Source organism: Colius striatus, chromosome 20 (genome assembly GCF_028858725.1).
Source record: "Colius striatus isolate bColStr4 chromosome 20, bColStr4.1.hap1, whole genome shotgun sequence".
Taxonomy (NCBI): domain Eukaryota; kingdom Metazoa; phylum Chordata; class Aves; order Coliiformes; family Coliidae; genus Colius; species Colius striatus.
This window is the reverse complement of record NC_084778.1, coordinates 5,502,726-5,515,340: the sequence shown is the minus strand read 5'-3', so window position 1 is coordinate 5,515,340 and position 12,615 is coordinate 5,502,726. Positions and strand designations below refer to the sequence as shown.

At 34.5% G+C, this 12,615-nt stretch overlaps 1 protein-coding gene across 1 annotated transcript in view; it reads right to left on the bottom strand.

Annotated features, from left to right (window-relative positions):
• Positions 1-12,615, bottom strand: part of BRIP1 (BRCA1 interacting helicase 1) — a 103,465-nt gene that overhangs the window by 46,822 nt on the left and 44,028 nt on the right. Inside the window, exons 17-22 of the mRNA XM_062012408.1 lie at positions 7,528-7,640; positions 5,179-5,261; positions 3,695-3,994; positions 2,103-2,933; positions 927-1,000; positions 134-206 (exon numbers count right to left, since the gene is read on the bottom strand). Of these exons, the coding sequence (XP_061868392.1) occupies positions 134-206; positions 927-1,000; positions 2,103-2,933; positions 3,695-3,994; positions 5,179-5,261; positions 7,528-7,640 (1,474 nt within the window). The remainder of the gene's footprint in view (positions 1-133; positions 207-926; positions 1,001-2,102; positions 2,934-3,694; positions 3,995-5,178; positions 5,262-7,527; positions 7,641-12,615) is intronic.

The window sequence follows — 12,615 nt, the reverse complement described above, 5'->3', positions numbered from 1 at the left end:
CCATATCCCATAGAGAAATGAACCAATCATTCTAAAATATCCCTCCAGTATCCAAAACTGCAAAAGTAAAACGACAAACTAAAGATCCTGTCATTCCCAGTGTGAAACAAATGACCAGTTACATAGAGCTTACCCTCTGCTTTTGGCAGTATTTCAGCTCCACAGACAATACAATAAAGTCCTTTCTTGCAAGGCTGTGTTTCCTTCTAACAAGACAACATACAAATTCATGTAAATACTCATTTGCATATATTAAGTATGTAACGATACTGTCTGAAGCATTTAAATCTAAACACTAAGAATTACATAAAATTGCTTCAGAGAAATACACTATTCAAAGAAAATTATTTGAACCAATGCTTACCTGTTATTAGCTAATAATTAAAATATAGATCATGCTAAAAATGCTTAACCTAACTTGACTTTCATATAAAATATGATGTATTTTAGAGTTTAACATGTTCCAGGCTATCCAGGATTTAGTTTGGAATTGTGCAAGGGAGCCTAGGACAACAGGTGCCCAGCTCTTCTTGGGTTCCAATACAATCAGGTTCTTACACTTTGCAAATCCTGCCCTAAAAACTACATAATAACCAGAAATCAGAAGCACTGCTTATATTGCAACAGGAATTACATCTATAATGAGTTATGAGCTGGCCTCTGTAGGCAGTTCCTATCTGCAGTTTCTACCTGTGTTAATACGACTTGAAAACACTCAGCTTTGTTGCTTTCCCTGAGAAACAAAGCTATCTATTGAGTGTGTAAATCATGAAGATCTAGAGCAAACCATACAGACCACAAAGTCACTATTTCGTCTGCACTATTTCACTTAAAAGTTTATCTAATGAACAGTTCGTATTTCCCTTGTCCCTTAATATTCAACAGCAGCCACTTACAATAGGTATATTATTCTGTCTACGTGGTACCTTTCTTTCACAGGTGTAGGCGCTTCGCCTACCTGTAACTTTTCTTCGTCTGCACTGTCTCTTAACTTTCAAGCCTTTAATAAATTCAAGATTTTATGATTATTTTAGACAGAAGAGATCACATTGAGCTATTATATCAAAGTATGAGAGGAATTTCCAATAATTTAGCTTATATAGATTTAGGAATTCCAACCAAATAATTCTAGGAAAGTTGGTACATTCACGTTCAGGTATTTAATCTAATCTTGGGAATCACCACAATTCTATTAACTACAGAAATAAAGAATATCCTTACCATTAACATATTAAAGACACAAAGACAAATTATGATCAAATTATTTGAAGACATTTAAAATAAAAGTAGATCAAAGAAGATTTAAAGACCTTTATGTACAAATTTACATTGTTATATATTGCATATAAAATGTGTTTGCAGGGCATACAAGTAAGTACATGTTTTGATATGAACACATACAGGACCTGATGCAAAGAAATTAGATCATCTCACAAAAAAAGAAATGGAGAAATTTCAAGTTTTATATAAAATAAATAAAGGCTTCTCGAGAAGGCTCACATCAGCATCAAATGTCCAAATGTCCAAATACTACTATAGTACTACACAGCTCCTGATAGACATTTTGACAACAGACATTTGAGAGAAACAAAGTACTGAACAATACACTGATTTCAGCATCTAGGCTCAATCTATCATATTACTCGATCTGCAGAGATGTTTACTTTTTAAAAGAAAGCCCTAATAAATGTAGAAAACAGTAATTTTTATTATATGGGTATCTTACTTTCTGAGAAAAAAATCAATTGTTTAACTGTGACAGAATAATTAAATCTGTAATAGACAAACTTTCAAAAGTCAAATGCTACTTGGGCTTCTATTTAGAATTGTCACATATGATGTCCTTTTACCATAGTTAGGATAAAGATATATATCTACATATCCTTATATAAGATGAGGATATCTATAGAAAACTGCATGGTGAATAACTCTCACAGTCAAAACCAAAAAAATATAATGGAGAATTGAATGTGATAGTAGCACATTAAATGAGAACTAGCAAGCCATCACTGCTCTCTAGTGAGGCTACGTTGTAAGGGCTGCTCACTATGTCTCCTACAGAAACTGTGTGCTAGTACCGTTCAATAGAAAAGATGACACACCTTTATTTCTTGATCTGGAAAGACTGATTTTCTGTTTTTTGGAGTCCTTCTCTTGAGATGCTATCTGCTTTGCTTCTGCTTCACTAGTCTTCTCTACATTATTAACTGCACTATTCTTACTTCCCTCATTTTGCATTATTCCATGTAAACTTGTGTCTCTGCCATCATCACCAGCATCAAACATTTTTTTAGTCACTTCTAATGTTTCTGAGGTGTTGATTGCAAAAAGATCATCAGTGACTGTGGATTTTCCACATCCAACCAGATTCTCATTTGTACTAGAGGTTGGAACCAAAGGTTCAATTTTCTGCTCCTCTGATTCTACATCATCATAGAGTTCTGGTGTGAAGTACATACTCTCATCTTCATCTTCATCTTCTGCAGATACATTTAACTTTGAAAGGTCTGATTTCTCTCCTGCCAAAGGAAATTCAATGCTGGGCTCAACTTGAAGCTGTAGGTTACCAGGATGCTCTTCAGCAAGTGCAGCCTCAGTGTTTGTCACTGAAAAATTATCTTTTTCCAAACATGATTCTGGTACATTTGGTTTATGTTCCGAAATTAATGATGACTGGCACTGATTTACACTATCAATAAGTTTGCCAGCCCTATTCACATTCCCTTCTTTGCTACTAGCTGTGGACACGCAGCCCTTGGCTACAGGCAAAGGTGTTGAAGTCAGTGGTTTAGAGCAGCAATGTTCTTTCATAATATCAGCATTAGTCCAACCGTTCATTTTGTCTGTCTCCATTTTAGTTGCTGGCATTTTGGGTGCAGAGTCCATATGTTTTCCTCTTTGTGTTACATTGTGAGAATGACTCTCTACGCCACCTGTGAAAAATCACAGACATTAATTAATTGTATGCCTTCTCCCTGCTGACTTACAGCACGTTTAGCACATCAAAATTACCACTATTTTATTAGGTTTATAGTTATTTTTAAATACTCATTAAGATCCAACACTAACAAAACCCCAGATGTTACACGTATCTTTGGAAATGAATTGTCTTAATTAAATCAACAGATTAACTGGCATATGTAAAGTTAAAGTATAAGTGGATCTTGAATTTGTATTTTTTTATTTTTATGCTCTTATTTAGATCTTTCTTGCTTGAAATGGAGTCAAAAACTTTCCTATAATTTAAGAATGACAGATTTTACTTGTAAAGCTGGTACTGGAAGAGCTTATATGAAAGGTGTCTCACAGCAATATCTAAACAACGGATGTACCTTGAAACCATCTTGCACTCATCTTGCAATAATGCTAATCTTTATGTGTCTCAAATATAACTTAATTATCTTCATAGTTTTCAATGGAAAAAGAAATGTAACTGAAAATATTCTTGACTGTACTATAAACTTACCAAACATTATAAATTAAGACAACCAGATGGAATAACATTTTTAGTCTGTTGAGCATAGCTCATACACATTTGTGAATAATTATGATTTTGCACCATAACACTTCTTATGTATGTTTAAAAAACATTTGTATCTTTCAAAAAAAGATGCAACTTCACATTCAAAATTGTTAATGAAGTTTTTTGCACAGGAACTGAACGTACTTTGTTTCGTTGTTGCCATGATGTCACTCAGCTGATTCGATGCTGTAGGATTAACTGAGCTGATAGTTGTACTAAAATTGATTTCTGAAACCAAATTTTGCTCCTGGCTTTTAGAAATAACATCTGGTGACAGATGAATAGTTGCCTCTTGTTGAGAGGCTTGTGACAGGTCTTTTGAGTTTGAAGGTACACGGAGAAATTCACTGTTGTGCTCTGAGGAATAACTGATGCCTTTCTGGTTTCTTCTGGCAAATGCATCCAAAGATTCAAGTGCAGTACCAAAATTTTCATGGTGCTGGATTTGTTGACGAATCCATTTAGATAATCCTGAAGTTAAAAACAAGTGTGTTACCATGAAACTACATAATCTCTACCAGGTATTATGCATTGGTAAATAGTACCCTACTGTTGTAAGTACTTCTGCATATCTGTACTACATGTATATATACACACACAGATTCATAAAGATTTCAAGAAGTTGCTCATAAAAGTCAAATGATGCATGTCTTTCTGTCAGGGGCTGGAAAGTTGATTTAATCAAGGGTAGTCTTTCCATGGGTAATACTAACCATATCATTCTTTTTTTATTAAAAGACCTTTACCTTTTTCACTGATACTTTTTAAAGTTCAAACTGCTGCATTGCAAAAACACCATTACACTACTTTTATGCCTGAGTGTTTATTTTGCTTGTTAGTATGATTTATTAAAAACTAACTTACATAGAGTACAGTTATTTATTATCATTCTGACAAAATTAGAACATAATGAAGCTTTTACAACCTTATTTTAGATTAACTCAAATATTTAGAGACAATTGCAACTGCCCAATAGCTAAATTATAATGCATTATATAGAGCAGTAACTTTAAAAACTCTCAGATACCAGATGTCTTAAACACATAGTATATATAGCATATATATATAGTATATGTTGGAATACACAGAAGTGCAGTAAAAACTAATTTTCTTATTTTTTAAGAAGTGTTTTTGAACCTATTGAAATAAAAACAACCCAGAGAACTCAATTCTCCCGTAAAATATTAATTTTAAGAAAATATCCATCTTACCAAATCTTGAACATATCAAATATTTGCATTACTGCATGTATTAATTCTGTTTACTTAGATAATTTAAATGTATTTTCAGTACAGACATGTCAAAATGTTTTGACTTGTACTACAGCAGCTGAGCTCCACCTGCTGACTAGACTGCAACATTATCTAAGTCACCTTTTCCCCCTTCTCTTCTAAACTAGGGCAAGAGCAAAGATACATAATCCAATTCTAAGAAATTTCTTTCTTCACTTCATTTTTTAAAATTAATTTATTAAGATATTGTGCATTTTATCTGCCAGGTACAGTTTCATCATTTTCACTTTCATGTGCACAATCTGAATTCAATGGATATATTATTGCTTCTCCTACTCATCTGTACAACCATAGTTTTGTAGTCCTGATTTATCACTATTTGTTAGTATTAAGAACCTTCCTAGAAAGATTTTCGCAGCTTACCAGTTATGTATTTATTAGGGTTATTCCGGAAGCGGTCGTCAACCAAAATCAGAGCACCCCAGTCATTCCTGTGTCTTATACACCTGTAAGTGTGCAAAAAAAAGTGTGTATATCATTAGAATGCATACAGCAAAAAAACTGTGGGAAATAGACAACGATTGCAATGAGTCAACAAGAACATATAAAAATATGCAGGAAGTGCTACTGTCTTGCAACAAAAATTGTTATGGATGTCACAGAAGGTGAGTTTTCCTCCAGTTCTGGAATTTACTATATAAAAAAGGCAAGTTAAAACCTCATAGAAACATTCAGCAGCTAATCAAACCACACATCATTTGTTTCCCACTCTTAACTGGGCAATGTAAACATTGAAAGGAGAACATGGGAAAACATAAAAGGAAATAAAACAGACTGGTGCAACTGAAAGTTTTAAAATAACTATGTACGTTTTGATTTCCAAACTACATGTTGTTCCTGACTCCTTTTAGTGATGAAATGAATAATGCTACACATCAAAGTTGTGAGCGATACCATTGATTTCATAATTCAGTTGTTAGAGGCCTACAGAAATAACCCAGCAGCCACTTTACATGTGTTGATACTATTTTAATACAATTTGGATCTCTATACTTGTTGCCAGACAAAAAGGATTAAAGAACAGTGACAACATAAATGAATTATGGAAAAGAATCTGTCAGTAACAGTTCAGCATTATTAACCCCCTTGTATAAGAAGCGGACAACTTCTGAATAAGTGGTTTCATGTATGTTTGTAAACATCATATGTATCATAATCAAGGCTTAAAACAGGAGAGACAACACTGGCTCTCCAAAGAAATATTCTCCATGATAAGAAAACTTATAAAAATATCTTTAAGACACAGATTTTTTCTAACTTCTCATTTTTTTCATTGCTTTAATAGTTGTTCATTTAACTCAAGAGTTTAAATGAATTATGCCCATTGGAGACATATCTTATACTTTTAGGAAAAGTAGCACTGCAAGGAATTCATAGCATGATTGTCACCTGGCCATACACACCATCTGTTATATTCCCAAAGGGTGCCGTTTCATTTCATGAACTTGTGTTACTTCATACAATATAACAGCACTAAATTAAGAGAAAAGTGCCAGATTGAAGACTAGCATGCTTTTGCTCACTTCCATCCCTGCAGGCATCTTTGCCTATTGACTGTATAACTTGGTATCAACTTAGTAGAAGACTGTCCTGGCTTTATAAAAATAGTTATCATACACTGTCATCCTTCACCACATTTCAGTTTAGTAAGAGCTTAGTCTAACAGCCTTGCACACAATTTATGCTTTTTATGGAAGCCTATTTTAAGTTTACACTAGCATCATTTCGCTGAAATGAGAAACTACAAGTAATTTTCACTAAACAAAAAAAAAGTAAATAAGTTTAAACTTATTTCCCAATGATAAAACTTCATTCATTCCTTACTATTAGCATTACACAACTTTCTTAGCTTTTTCTTAACAAAAAAATTTAGCTAATGTGCTTACTCTCCAAAGAGGACTCTTGTAATAACAAGCATTTACAATGAGATTTTACTAATGAAGACTATTTTCTATCTAAACCTTCACTTATGGCATCATATTTTTATTACATCTAATTCAAACAACAAAGGTCTTCCAGCTGATCTTTCTCATCTATAAATCTGTGTCTACAACCTCTATAGATCTATGGAATTTAAGATAGATATGGATGACAGGAAATTATATCTATGTATACAATAAATTTTGTTTGAGAAGGATGAATTAATTCTATCCTGTTAATAGTATCTGGGAGATTTTTTTTCATTTGAGAAAGTAAGTTATATAACTTCTTCTAAACCTGGAAAGAGATCAGTGAGCATGATAACTGAATTGACCTTTTTGCAAAGGTCTGAGAAAACTCCTCACTATTTCTCCCTTTGAAAATACTTGTAGGCTAAACATGACACAATCGTGTCTGAGTCCATCAAGACTGTGAACAATTAGTACAATTGAAAAGACCTAAGAATTTTCAGTAGGTTTATAAGCTCAAGAACTAGTTCTCTGCAAATGTTTTCCTTTCTGGATATCTGGGCAATAAAACCTGTGACCAAACTAAAGTGAATTCTGAATGTAAAACAAAATCTCTGAATGATAACAATGCTCAAATGCACAACAGAACTAAAACCAGGCAGTTGTCAGTATGGAATAGCTGAAGACTTGGTTTCTACAATAAGGTTTATTTTGGCCTGACTTATTCCCTTCATTTCAACACTGAGGAATTAAGCCTCAACAATGTCACCAAAAAATTCCTACAAATAGATATATTTTTAATTATGTTCAGTTTCTCTCTCACCTTCCCAGAGCTTGGTTCAGAGCTCTGTAAGCTTGAATTTCATACCACTGACTTCCTGGTAAAAGGCCCCTGGTATTTTTGTGCTGGTCATTGTACTTTCTCTTTAATTCAACCTACAAAAGAAATTGTAAAATATTGGTTTTAATAATGATGTTGAAAGGGAAATAGTCTAAAAGGGAAGAACAAGCAAACATGGATTAAGCAAGTGAATATGTAAAGTGTGCTTCAATGTTTCAACTTTCTTTTTTGCCTATTAACCAATTCTGCTTTTACCCTTCTAAAGTTGTTCTTAACATGCATTCTATTCCAATAATTTCTATGTAATAACACAAAAACCACACATTATCCAAATCTCTGTACAAGCAAGAGACAGATGACTTGTTCACACAGGCAAAAAAATCCAGATACAAGTCAGTGGACTAACCAGACCACAGTTTTATTCACTCATTTGCAAACAAATCCTACAATGGAGATGCTTTCCCTTCATCGCAAACGCTGACTGCTAACCTATTGCTGGGACCAGGTCATACTCAAGTGAGGGTTAAGTAAATAAAAACCCTTCTTCTACAGAAGCTAAGAAAATACTTTAGAGACAGAATGACCTTGCCAAAGCACAAGAAGCCAGAAACACCAACACTAATTTCTACCTTGGCATCACCTTCTGTGGTCTGGAAACAAACGCTTCACTGCCTATATGTGAAGCAACAGCAGCAGCTAGAGTTTGCAGGTTCATGGGCAGCATAAGGCAGAAAAGCCATACTCTCCTTTTTAAAAAACCCTCTCTCCCAGCTTCCTCAAGAACAGATCTCATATATCAACTGCAAAACAAATCCCCTGCCTACGCTTTCTAATCGTATGGATAACTACAGATACAATGCCTGAGCTGAATTTGAACAAGAATTTGCTATTTGGACATTACACACAGTTCCAGCATATATCCAAAGAATTTATTATTATTGTGAGAAGGGGAAACAAATGTTATGGGTTTTTTTAAAGAAATAAACAAACACAGAACTACACCAAAAAGGGTCTTTCCATTGCTCTTTTGTACAGTATTAACCTTTCTAAACTGACAAGTGAAAGGACACGCTTCAGGAGAGAAAACAGCAGACTTCTAACTTCTTCTGACAGGTAACTTTCAAGTTGCATTTGGATAAGAAATTTTATTTTATGTACTTATGCCCTTTAAATTGCCTGTCAAATTTACAAATTCAATCTTTACAGCCAGAAAGTAAATTCAGTTTGATTTCACAGATTTAATATTTGTTCCAGTCACTCTGAATTTATTGACTGGCATGTGAGGTTTCCTTTGTAATTTTCAAAACAGAAGAAGATGACTTTCTCTGAACATTAAAGCCTTTCCTTAAAAAGGAACTTAAGCATATCAGTGCATTTCAACAAACGGAATTATTACATGGAGAAAGGAAAGGATACTCCTCAGCATTTGAAATGAGATATGATCTTGGAAAATCTCACTGAAGTCTTTAAAACACCACCACTGACAATAAACTCCTGTATACACTTTGCACTTGTCTTCTAGTCCTGGTAAGTTTTCTAATAGCTTCCTTTTTTGAAAAATGTCTCATATCAGTGAGATTTTGGCCAACAAATGGAGCTCTATCAGTTTCTGTCTTTACTAACAAACTTCTCAGCACAATATTAGAGAACTAGTCACATGTCTTATACTGATTAAAATTATGGCATTTTTAATTCTGTGCATAAAATCACTGAAGTAACAGGAGAATGCAAAGCACTTTGATCATCTGCATTATTAATACATTCCTTGTACATTTCTCTAATACATTAGCATTACGCAAATGTACACTGCTTGGACTGCACATGAAAAAAATCATATTCAAAACTACATTCTCTTCATCTACCTATGTAATGGATCTTTAAAATCTTCTTTTCCATAGTAACTTTATAAGGGTTAGCAGAAAATAAACATTCTGTTTTTTCACTCAAATAACCGTGTCTCAGCATGAGATGACAACTTGCATTGCCGAGAGTTCAGTTTTCATTACAAGCCTACTAAAGGTAAAAGGCCAGGGCATGTCATTTTAATGCAATCAGAATCTATTTCATTGTATAACTCCTACCTTATCAAGCATCAAATCAACGCCCAATTCAAAATGACATGTTACATATGTGAAAAAGCCAGTCTCTCCTGCTAGCAAATATCCTAAATGTGCAGTAAACCACAGGCTAGAAGGGATTAGTTAAAATGTCAAAAGACAGCCTTTTACTTTTACCTGTTCATCCTTAAAAATATACTCTTAGCTATCAGGCATGCTTTACAGACAAATAGCTTCAGCAAGCAGCAGCAGAAGGCCTGTGGCAAGCTCTGCCATCTTGTAGCTGTCAGATAGATTAGTCTTTGATCTATCTGGGAGGTCATGGTCACATTCACATTAACTGAAGTCTACCAGCATTATACCTGCTAACCGCTCCTTCTTCTAATGCTTAATTAGTTCGACATCTTTCACTATGGAATATTAACAGAGAAACAGCAACAAAAAAGAAATGCCATGAACATTTTTTTTTGTATGACTTGGAAAAATATTTTGAGGCAGTTTCTGCTGCTATTCATAAGAATTTACGAGTGTATTTTTCAAACAAAATTAGTAATACAAGTTTTTCTTGGACAACAACCACCACTATTAAACAGCATTAATTGGTTTTAAAATGTTTGAAAAAACACAAAAAATTTACCTGTAGTAGCATTGCTCCACATGAAGAAACTCAGTCTTATTTAGATTCAAGTGATGTGTATGTAGATAAGTGAATTTATACTGTGATGGCCATATATCGTATAGGATATGGCACAAAGCTCAGAAGACCAGCTCCTAAACTAGAGCTTGTTTTTGAACCCCAAAATAACTTGTAAATTCAGATACAGAAGCCTGCAGCATGCCTTCTGAGCAACACACCAGGCTGAACCAGATTTATTCAAAATTAACAGAGATGGCTATATTTAACAGCAAGGTATACAAATATCAATCTGTTATGAACTATTTGTTCCCACAGAAAAATCAGATTAGAGAGCAAAATTAAATCACTATTTTTAAATTGAGTTCTTTCCATTCTGTAATTATAAACCTTCTCCTGATTTGCAGTCATAATTACAACTGAGACAAGGCAATGTGAAACAATTTCAGTATATTTTAGATATGTTCAGCTAAAGGTCTGCACAGTATCTACAAGCTAATCTACCCATTAAGAAGTTTCAAGGACCTACAAAGAATAAAACCTACTGTGCTATTCACCACTATAATACTATAGTATTACAGTACAGTAGCTATAAACCTACTGTTACTATTTCACCATAGTAAAAACAAGCAGATGGTCCAGTAGACACATCCAGAACCACCTTCTCAGGCAAAGAACAAGACCTTAGATCTCAGGAGCCAATAGCAAAGGCTAGCAGGACTGGAGAATGGCCATTTGTGGCAGTAACCATTCACTGTCAGAACACTGTAAACCTCATCACTGCCTGTGTGTCACAACATGGTTGAACGAGCTAAGTCACAGTATAAAACTTAATTCATGTGATTTAGATCAGCAAAATAAATTGTGTTGGGTTTTAATTCATCTGCCACAGTTATGTAACTTTTTCAACCAAGTGTAGTTCTATACTTTGCTCTCTAAAATCAAACTAAGAAGCCCTACACTATTACTAACAGCTAACAAACCAGGCCTGTTCTTTGACAAGACATCACATCACAAATGGGAGACAATCTTCAATTGTCTCCCTTTTCCTCTGGTAGATTAAAAATGACCTCCAGTTTGTAACCTGTGGGATTACAAACAAATTACCCAGAAGTCCAAAGGCAAGATAGAAATTCATGAACACAATGGCACTATTGTGAGCAGTTAAACAGAGCCCTCATCTAAACCTGCATTTCTCTTCACATCAGCATTTGACAGTGTTGTGACAGTCCAAGTCAAAGAAAGAGACAACTCCTTAAAAAGGCAAATGAACTTGGAACTGTGTCAATACATGCGTGGGTAAGTACATGTACACACGTGTGTAAACTCATGCCCTTCATTCCCCAGCTGGTCATTCTCTGTTTCTATTCCCCCAAAAGGCATAAAATTGTTTTTTAAGTACATCTACCATCTTAAAAATCTCATGTGTCCAGTTAGATTCTCTCTTCCACCTGAAATAGCAATAATTAGAATTCTTCAAGAACATATTTGCCATCTACTTTGCTTCTGACAAATGCCAAGTAACCATACAAGTTTGTAAGTGCAGGAAAGTAAAAGACATGAAAACCTAGTTCTTTTCTTTTACATCTGAAAATCCTTAAATGGAAGTAGCATTAAACAGTGCAGCATTTAAACCCCTTCCCACTTCAAAAGCAGTGACAACATCTGAGACTTAAAACTAAATAATGCACGTGCAAAGACCTGGGTGAGTCATAGAACATGCTTCAAACCTCCTCAACTCCTCAGTAGACCTACTAAAAGCTACATTTAAACACAATGGTTCGATTTATTGGCCCATGGGTAAAAGATATTATGGCAGGGCATTATCTTTAAATGCTTCAGGCATTCCAAGAGCAGTGTTAATACACATAAAACAGTAGGAAATAAACAAATGCTTATTACCTCTAATTTATCAAACTAGATTCTGTATATGACAATTCAAGGCCACTCTAACAAGCTCATTTACCTGAAGATAGTCACCAGACACAAATACAACAATTTCTCCTGCTTTCATGCAAAAAAGAATGCATTTGTTTTAAACAAGAACAACAATGAAACCCCAAACTGAGAACAGCAATACCACATACACTGTCAATAAGACATCAGCAGCTGCAAAGATTATCGATACTTTGTACTGTTGTAATATCTCCAAACTGCTCTGTAACACAGCTCCATTCTACAAGAGTTTCTTTAGCAGATGCATCACACTAAAGCTGAGCTCGGCACCTACAGCCCTCCAGTGGCTGCCCCTTCCAGAGGCTCTAAATTCAAATCAATAGTTTGAGCCTCAAAGCCACATCAGCTTAAAAATAGTTGAGGTGAGCTTTTCTGCCTGAAAACTTCCATACACCCTTCAGAATTTGTCTTATTTGTCGGATA